Source organism: Cynara cardunculus (assembly GCF_001531365.2).
Source record: "Cynara cardunculus var. scolymus isolate 2C chromosome LG 1, CcrdV1, whole genome shotgun sequence".
Taxonomy (NCBI): domain Eukaryota; kingdom Viridiplantae; phylum Streptophyta; class Magnoliopsida; order Asterales; family Asteraceae; genus Cynara; species Cynara cardunculus.
In genome coordinates, this window is record NC_037528.1 from 587,276 (window position 1) to 597,276 (window position 10,001).

At 32.2% G+C, this 10,001-nt stretch overlaps 1 protein-coding gene across 1 annotated transcript; it reads left to right on the forward strand.

Annotated features, from left to right (window-relative positions):
- The first annotated feature begins 3,624 nt into the window (after positions 1-3,624).
- Positions 3,625-8,699, forward strand: LOC112514884 (ferric reduction oxidase 4-like). Its single transcript, XM_025121517.1, has 8 exons — positions 3,625-3,798; positions 3,917-4,010; positions 4,182-4,370; positions 4,787-5,021; positions 6,242-6,569; positions 7,278-7,518; positions 7,596-8,314; positions 8,394-8,699. Exons 1-8 carry the CDS (start codon positions 3,648-3,650, stop codon positions 8,540-8,542), a joined length of 2,106 nt encoding a protein of 701 aa, XP_024977285.1. The 5' UTR covers positions 3,625-3,647; the 3' UTR covers positions 8,543-8,699.
- The last annotated feature ends 1,302 nt before the right edge of the window (positions 8,700-10,001 follow it).

Below are 10,001 nucleotides of genomic sequence, written 5' to 3' on the forward strand. Positions count from 1 at the left end.
TAATTATATTTTAGATTTTTTATATTTTAAAATGAGATCTTTATCCTCTATTTGATTATGTTTATCCGCAATTAGTTACACGAATTCAAACATAGAGTTTTAATAAGTTGTACTTATGCATAATTTACTTGTAATCTTGAATTTCAAGTAATATGCATCAATATACAGTACTTCATGCATAAAAAATGGTTTTTAAGAGTTTTTGTCAAATGCTTTATAATATAGTATAGATTACTGTCACTATTATTATAAATAAATAAATAATCGTCGTATATTCTTGTTTAAATGATTAAATACACAATACCAAATTATTTATTTATTTAAATTTAAAAATATATTTTTAATTGGAATTGTGGGTCAATGTGATCTAAGAAGTACAAATTGCAAGTACTCTTAGTTTTCTATCTTCCATTCCTCCAATCCTCCAAAGGTTTTCAAGTGTACTACACTTTTAGGGTTCACAAATGTACTACATTACATTCTTCATTTCTTTTCTAATTTATTTCCTTTTTTAAATAAATAATACGTATTTTTATAATTAAACATTAACACGATGTATTTTTTATTAAAAAAATTGCTCCGAGAATCCAGATGATATTGTAATTAAAAGTCAACGGTTCTTAAGTCGTACTGTAGTTACAACTAACGTGATAGTTCTTGAGTTTACACCCTAAAAATGAACTATAGACCATCGTATTTTATTTTTAAAACGGCTCAGATAATGCTGCCAGAAATGGTCGGTATTAGACTTTCAGATATATACCCTACAACTGCTCTGACGTTACATTTTTTTAAAAGAGATAATACGTAAACTTTTTATGTTTTAAAAATAATGTGACGTATTTTTAAAAATTATTCGGCTCGGGGATCAATATATTGCAGAGGTCAATGGTTGCAAAATTTGTATAGAACAATCAACAGGTACTAGAACTAAAACATCTGATCTGATGTTCAACTTTCACTAAGGTGACATCAATCTATTGGAGTCACAGATACTGGTTTAACTGAAAGATTTATATGTGTTAGTTAAATGACAATTATTGGTATTAGAATTTTAGGATTTATATCCTCAAAATGTAACAAAATATTCTCTGCATCTATTTCTGTACTTGTTTCGTTTTAAAGATTTTAAAAATAACAGTATGTAATCAAGGACGTTCCAATCTTTTTGAAGACACTATCGCATTCTGAACTTTTGATGATATTGCATAAGAGATAACAACATGTATATTTGTTAAGCACAACAGGACGCTAATCCTAAATGATCAACAATCTGAACCTAAACCTAAACCTAAACCATTAATAATTTATATTTAAACCCAAACAATTAATAATTTGAACCTAAACAATTTGGACTATAACTTTATATAAATTGATGAAAATGCCCTTAACATGTGTAAAATTAGACCCCAAAATTTTGGACACTCTGTTTAAAATCTCACATTTAACATGTTAAAAGATAGTAATTTTTTATGATTTCTAAATCATATGACGTATTTGTAAAAATTCTGTCTTGATGCAATTAGAAGTCAATGGTTGCTATGATTGCATAGTTATAATAAATGAGAAGTATTTTTTTTTTATTAACATGGATATCCAACTTGTTATGTGAGCCGACTAATATAATTATAACATATGAGAAGTATTAAGATCATTTGCGATCATTAAATTTCTTTTGTAATGTTTTAATGTAAAACTAGTTTTTTCTAACCTTTTTAATGTAAAAGGCGGAATATTTTATATATAGTGAGTACAATAAATCCGATGTTTTATTATTTATAATATCAGTTTAACATAATACGTATCATGTATATTAAAAAGAGTTATGAAAAAAACAGGTCTAATGCAAGTTACAATATTCGGATATGCTTTTAAAACTTTATATATATATATATATATATATATATATATATATATAGAGGAGTGATCATATGAAAACCGTCCTTATTTGTGTAAACCGTGCAAACCACCTTCATCTGTCGATTTTATTGTTTAATCTTATGAAATTTTTTCATGAAATTGTTTAATCTTGTGAAATTGTTTAATCTTGTGAAATTGTTTCATATAATACTTATTTTGATGAAGTTGTTTCATATATGGCTGTGAAATTGTTTCATATAATACTTAATGAAACTGTTTCATGTATTTCTCTAACATTAATGAAACTGTTTCATGTATTTCTCTAACATTAATGAAACTGTTTCATGTATTTTTCTAAAATTAAAATAATGAAGATGATAATATCTATGATTAACACCCTCCACAATAAAAATGATTAATCAACCTCTCATAATTACAAAAAAATGAACAAAATGAAAAATTATGATTGGTTGAATGCGGTTTGCACGGTTTGTACAAATTGAGTGGTTTGCATTTGATCGCTCCCCTATATATATATATATATATATATACACACACACACTAAAAATGTATTATAGTATATCTGTTTCCTTTTCATATTTAAAAAAAAATACATTATATTTTTTTTGTTAATCTGGATATCCGACCCGCTATGCAAGCCGACTAATCTCAGGGTGACCACCAGCTTCGCGGGTAGTTTGCATTTGAACCTCCATGGCCACAAGAGAATTTTTATTTCTTCTTTGATTTGAACCTGAAACCTTAAGACACTTTTGATCTTTAGAGGCCAAACTCAAACCAATCCACCGTTGTGGTTTACATTATCCTTTATGATTTAAGGATAACATGACGTAGTAATAGAAATTATTTAACTCGGGAATCAAGATGTGGTTGCATTTCGAAGTCAAAGGATGTTAAAGATATGTAATTACAAAGTAAGCAGAGTAATTTTCGAGATTTATATTCGAATAAAAATAATTAAGTATGAGTCATATATGAATAAAATCCTATCAATTTATATGGTTTCCATATTATTTAATAGATAATTTCCTAAAATAATGAAACCCTATTATGGTTCAATATTTGGACGTGTAATATGGTAATTAATTATTTCTCATATTTAACCCTTGAAGATCCAAAAAGACTCAATTATGGTTCAAAATTTCTAAGTTATCCAATTTGTCATATTTAACCCCTGAAGAATCTTAATTATGGTTCAATATTTGGTAAAAGCATCTCCAACCGCTTCTATAAAATAGAAAAATGAGTTTTTATTCTCTAAAATGTTTCAACAGTTTTGCTATCTTGTTCTTTAAAATGAAAAATTATGAAGAAAACTCTAAATATAGCAAATTCTCTTAAACTTGATGTTGAGAGAGAGAATTGATTATTTTATTTAATTTTATAAATTAGATTAAATTATTATTTTTTATAAAAAGCTTTAAAAAAATGTACTGAGATAATAAATTAGATAATAATATAATTTTATGTTAAAATTTCTAAAATAAAGATGAATGGAATTCTTTTTTTAGAAGTTTTATGTTTTGTTTTTCTATTTTAAGTTGTTATAATATTTCTATTTTATCTAATTTGTCAGATTTAACCCCTGAAGATCCAAAAACCTACCACTTTTTACGTAACCGCATATAATATCTCAATTACCAAAAGAGTGGGGGGTTGGGTTGACATTTAGAGGATCCTCTCCTCTTTCATTTATATTAGAACATATATACCACATTTGCCCCCATTTAATTTCTTATGCAAAGAAATCTGAGTTATTGAAGAAGATGGAACGACTAACAGCAGTAAGAATGGTGTTGCTTCTTGTGTTCGTTGGGTGGCTCTTCATGTGGGTTATGCTGCCGACCAAAACCTACAAAGATTCATGGAAACTCACCCTCTCGGCTCGCCTAGGCTCGACTTACTTTCGCGAACAAGGTTTCGTGATTAATCGATTGCATCGTTTATATATATTCAATCGTCAAAATTGTTTTTGAATCTTAAAAAACGGATAGGCGATGATTTATAACCGTGTGTATGTGTTGTTCTTTTACAGGGACAAATCTTCTGCTTTTCTCGTTTCCGATAATGTTCTTGGCATCTTTGGGATGTGTTTACCTCCATTTTCAGAAGAAATCTTGTCCTGAAAGGTTGAAATATTGATGACTAGGATGCAATACAAGGTTGTATTTTAATTATAAATTACAACCCTGATTGCATCCGAGCATCTAGTTAGCTAGAAACGGGTCTTTCTTTCGGTTAAGCTTCAAAAAAGTGCAGATTTATGAATATTGATTGATACAAACTGATGGTTGGTGCAGTAATCTGAGCAGAAGAAGCTGGTTGGACTCATGGAACCGGCCATTGATTGTGATGAATCCTTTAGGGATCGTGAGTGCGATGGAGCTCATGTTTGCCGCCATGTTCGTCGTGCTCTTAGGATGGTCTCTAGGCAACTACTTGTACGTCAGCTTCGGCCACCTTCATATGCATACAGCATCAGAAAAAGTGTAAGTAATAATCTTCCACATCAAGAGCTAAATTGGTGTTCGATTTTCAGCTTACTTGATGAGATGCATCCATGACTTCTACTTTTGTTCTAGACCTGAAACTCCTATTCTAGAGATAGAACAGAAGTCTTACTGTTCTTCTAGACCTGAAACTCCTGTTCTAGAGATAGAACAGAAGTCTTACTGTTCTTCTAGACCTGAAATTTCTGTTCTAGAGATAGAACAGAAGTTTCACTGTTCTCGAAATGATAGCATGCACATGGATGCCACAGGGTCGACGACCTAGTGGCACCTAGGTTAATCAACAATTAGCAACCGGTTACAAGTAAAACCCAATATTTTTGGAGGTCAAGGGTTCGTCTGTATGAGTTTTACTTTATATAAATATTAAGTATAAACTTCAAACATGCATGCAGATGGGAAGCCAAGTTCCGTAGCGTAGGGTTGAGACTTGGGTATATCGGGAACATAACGTGGGCGTTTTTGTTCTTTCCGGTGACCCGTGGATCGTCCATATTACAGTTGGTCGGGCTTACATCGGAGTCGAGTGTCAAATATCACATATGGCTTGGGCATCTATCGATGGTTCTCTTCACTGCACACAGCGTTGGGTTCATCATCTACTGGGCCATCACTGATCAGATGGCTTTGGTACTTCTCCTCCTTCCAATTTTCCTTTTGAATTAATTGTGTTTTAGATGAATTAAAGAGAGATATTTTGATGCAAATAATTGTGAAGTGGCCAAGTGGGGGATGACATGACATCAAGCAAACTTGTTTTATGTGATTGGAATTGTATCAAATGTCTAGAGAATATGTCTCTTTTTCTTTTCAACAAAGATTTCTCATCTGATTCAAACTAAGGTTCCGTTTACCCGACGTTTATTTGGGTAAGCATTTATCAAGCTACGTTACTTTACCAGATGAATATGGTAACTGATAAGAACCAAAAATCTTACCCGATAAGAGCAAAACTATGACCAAAAGTCTTAACCGGTAAGTGAGAGTGACAGCTCTTACCATGGTTAGTGCTTACCGGGTAAATTGTTGCATACGATACTGCTTTTGTTAACTAAAATTTTATCCGGTAAGTAAGCAATAGTGTTGAATTTCACGGGTAAGCACTTACCGGGTAAGTGATTAGGTAAACGTCCCCTAATTGTTGACTAAGTGTTCACTTTTAAAAGTAAATAATCAAATTCTCAAATTTACCCTTAATTAATGCACAAATATTTAAGAGTTATGAGAAGAGAGAGAAATGAAATAAGGGTAAAGATGTCATTTGGTTATAAAAAATGTGTAATAATTATGTTTGTCTAAAGTGTGTCATTTTAACTCTGGACACTTATTTTGGAACGGAGAGCTGAGAGTAGGATTTATAGAGCGACTGTCTTATAAAATTTAAGGTTATGAGTAAATAATTGTGCATCTTATGTAATAATGTTACAATAATTAAGTTTATATGATGTTTTTAGAAGTCTTAACAAATTTTAAGAACATTTTTTTAAATAAAATGTCATGATAGTTTTTATTTGACACTTTTGAGACTATATGAACACATATTTTTATGGGACATTTTTTTATAAGAATTTTTAACTAATGTTATAAAAAAAATTAATAGGGCGATTTATTTAAAAAGTATTCTAATTTTTTTGTTAAGACGACAAAAAATCTTTTATAAACTTATTATAACACTTTTACATAGGACATACAAACATTTGGTTATATAAAATTAAGTCATCTAAAGCAGTTTATTAGATTACTTGGATACTTTTAGCATTCTATAAACCCGATTTTGTTTTAGTGATTCTTTTATCTGATTTTTAGTCGATAATTTGGTTTAAATTCATTGTGACATACAATTGATACAGATGCTGGAATGGAGCAGGACTTACGTTTCAAACGTAGCCGGAGAAATTGCGTTCATACTAGCGTTGGTTATGTGGGTGACGAGCATCCCTCGCGTAAGGCGAAAGATGTTCGAGCTTTTCTTCTACGCCCATCAGACCTACATTCTCTACCTCTTTTTCTACATCATCCATGTCGGAGTTGCCTACTTCTGCTTGATCCTTCCCGGGATTTTCCTCTTCCTCATCGATCGGTATTTGAGGTTCTTGCAATCACGAACAAACGTTAGGGTCGTCGCTGCCCGCCTCTTGCCTTGCGACACCCTTGAACTTAACTTCACCAAAATTGCTGGTAAGATAGATGCAAAATCTTTTAAGGCTACTACTTGGCCTACAAAATTGGTCTTTCAGGCATTCAATGGTAATAAAGTATTTAAAATCTTGTCTGATTGGTTTGAGCTTGTACTCCAAAGGTCAAAAGTGCCTAGAGGTCTCAGGTTCAAATCCAAGAAGGAATAAAAATTCTCTTGTGGTCATGGATGTTCAAATGCGGTAAATCCAAACTACCCGCAAAAAAGGTGATCATCCTCGGATTAGTCGACTCGCATAACGAGTTGGATATCCAAATTAATAAAAAAAAGTATTTAATTAGATTTTTAAGTTATATGACCTAACAACTATACGTCTTATAAAATCACATTACAAAAAATTATTAAACAACCTAACTAGTTCTATCGATGAACTATAACAACCTAGTAGAACTCAAAAAGTAGATCATCGTTGATCCGTTTGCTTTTGATCGACGGACGATCAGCAACGAAGGACCCCTTTAACGACGGATCAACGAGAGAATTTTCTCTTGCTGATACTCTTCATTTTTGTAGTGAAACTTGTTATATAGGACACTTTTTAACAGAACGATATACTTCTTGTGTCGTATTAGGTTATACAATTTCGTCGATAGAACTTGTTAGGTATCGATGACGGGTGTCGATTTCATCCATACCCAGAGATACAACTGAGTTCGAAAGAGGATAAAATGATGTGATATTTATTGCAGGATTGGATTATAATCCAGCAAGCATCTTGTTCTTGAATGTGCCTTCAATCTCCAAGCTGCAATGGCATCCTTTTACAGTGACTTCAAATGCGAACATGGAGCCTGATATGCTCACCGTTCTCATCAAGTGTCAGGGAACTTGGTCTCGCAAGCTTTATCAACACCTTTCTGGTTCTCCTATCCATCATCTTCAAGTCTCCGTTGAAGGACCCTATGGACCTACTTCATCACATTTTCTAAGGTTAAATATTCCTTCATTTATAACATATATATATATATATATACACACACACACTTAGGATCGGTCTGTTTTTGTAGATACGAGAATCTGGTATTGATCAGTGGAGGAAGTGGCATCACCCCATTCATCTCCATAATCCGCGAGCTTACCTTCCAAAGGGCGCGACAAGAACAACAACCCGATGATGAACACCACAAGCTCCCAAAAAGTGTCGTCTTAATTTGTGCCTTCAAAAACTCAGCAGATCTCTCCATGCTCGATATCTTGCTTCCATTAACATCAAACCTTACTTCCCGTTCATATCTTTCGGAAATAAATCTCGAAATACAAGCCTACATCACTAGAGAAACCGAACAGCCCCTTGAAAACACCAAGAAACCTCTTCAAACCATATGGTTCAAACCACACCCATCCGACTCACCCATTTCAGCACCACTTGGACCCAATAGTTGGCTATGGCTATGCGCCATAATCTCATCGTCCTTCGTCATGTTCCTTGTTTTGTTGGGGATTCTCACTCGATACCACATCTACCCTAAAGAACGCGTCCCAGAAGGTTCGGTCTACAATTACACCTTCAAGACTCTATGGGACATGTTCTTGGTGTGTGGTAGCGTTTTCTTGGCAACCAGTTTCGTGTTTCTGTGGCAGAAGAAGGAGAACAACAAAAAGGAAGGGATGAAAGTGCAGAACTTGGAGGGTGATCATGAAGTCGGAGAGGAGATCGAAAGCGTTGCTCATCGATCTGTTCTTGAAACGACTGAGGTGCATTTCAGCCGTAGGCCTGATCTGAAGAGTAAGTGCTGTAAACCCTTTTCACCTTGAATTAAGATGAAGATGAAGATGGGTGCTTAATGTGTGATGAAATATGGCAGGTATATTAATGGAGAAGAACAAGAAAGGATCAGCTACGGGGGTTTTGGTGAGTGGGCCAAGAAATATGAGACATGAAGTAGCCAAGATATGTTCATCACCAAATCAGGCCAAGAATCTTCATCTAGAAGCCATGAGCTTCAACTGGTGATGATAATGGCTTAATAATACTGTTTGTGGCTTCTACACGCAAGTTTATTACATAATTAAGTAAATAAATAATAACGGACAAAGGTTGCTATTCATACCTCTATCTCATTTATGTTTCATACCCCAAGTTCAGTAATATATCATCAAGGGTTGTTTGTTTACTTTTTAATAGTTTCATTAAGAGACAATCTCTGAATTATTAAAGTTGAATCTTGTTTGGCAAAAAAAAAATATGTCTCTTAACGGTTCTAAAACCATTTGAATGATTTTGTTTCATGAGATTTCCTTAATCATTCAACATCTTAATTTCATTGGAAACAATTATATTTAATTCTACACTATATCATGAGAGCCTCTTAATTATTATGACCGCTTAATCATTTTGCACCAAAGTATTCAACAACTGACAAACAACCCCTAAGAGTAATATATGTCGGTGATTACCGATGGATTACCCACAAATTACCAAGAAAGGCCCCAGATAACTTGTCACTAATTTGAGTTTCCAATCAATAATTTACTAACCAACTTTTGTTATGGTTTTGTGACGGATCATCTGTTAAAGCAACGGATTTCCTAAGGAAAATCCCGTAGAATTATCACGATTTATCTTTGTAACGAAAAATACAGGTTTTGAAAGTTTCCAAAATGGATTTCAAATCTATTCCAATCTCTTGTTTGATTTGTTGGATTGTCTGGGTTTGAAGTTTTAAAATTTAATTAAAATCCTACAAACATAGGATTTTGAAATCCTTAGCAGGTGCTTGGGATTTCACGGCTTTTTCATAGGATTATATGCAAAGAAGGTTCTAAAAATGTTAAAAACATTTGTTTTGTAATAATCGATTAATAAAAATGTAATTTAATTATTTTTATAATTTTTTAATGAATAATGTAATCCAATTTCATTCCAAATTCTACAAACCAAACACACGAATGATTTCAAATCCATTACAATCCAAATCCTTCCATAAAAACAATCATGTAAATCCAACGGACCCTTAGTAGTTATATTGGTTTTTTAACATTGAATCGTATATACATCAGCCATTGGATCTTAAATAATAGATAACTCAGATTCGAATGTGTATGTAACTACGTTGTAGAGATAACCTTGAGACGAACTATATCGAATAATCGAGTGTTTGATCAAGCTCCATTTCAATTTAAATGATTCGACATAATTCGATAAATAATTTAAATTATTAATAAATATTTTTTTTAAATTGTGGATCGAAATTGAAGCTATTAATTTCTAAGTATTGGTTTCTAATGAGAAATAACAAAATAGCATCTTCAATCCAATCATTAAAAAAACTCTAAAAATAATGGATCCTTTAAACACTAAAAAAACTCAATTTCAATTACACACTAAAAATATTTTTAATATTATAATAATAATAAAATTATATATATATATATATATATATATATATATATATATATATATATATATATGT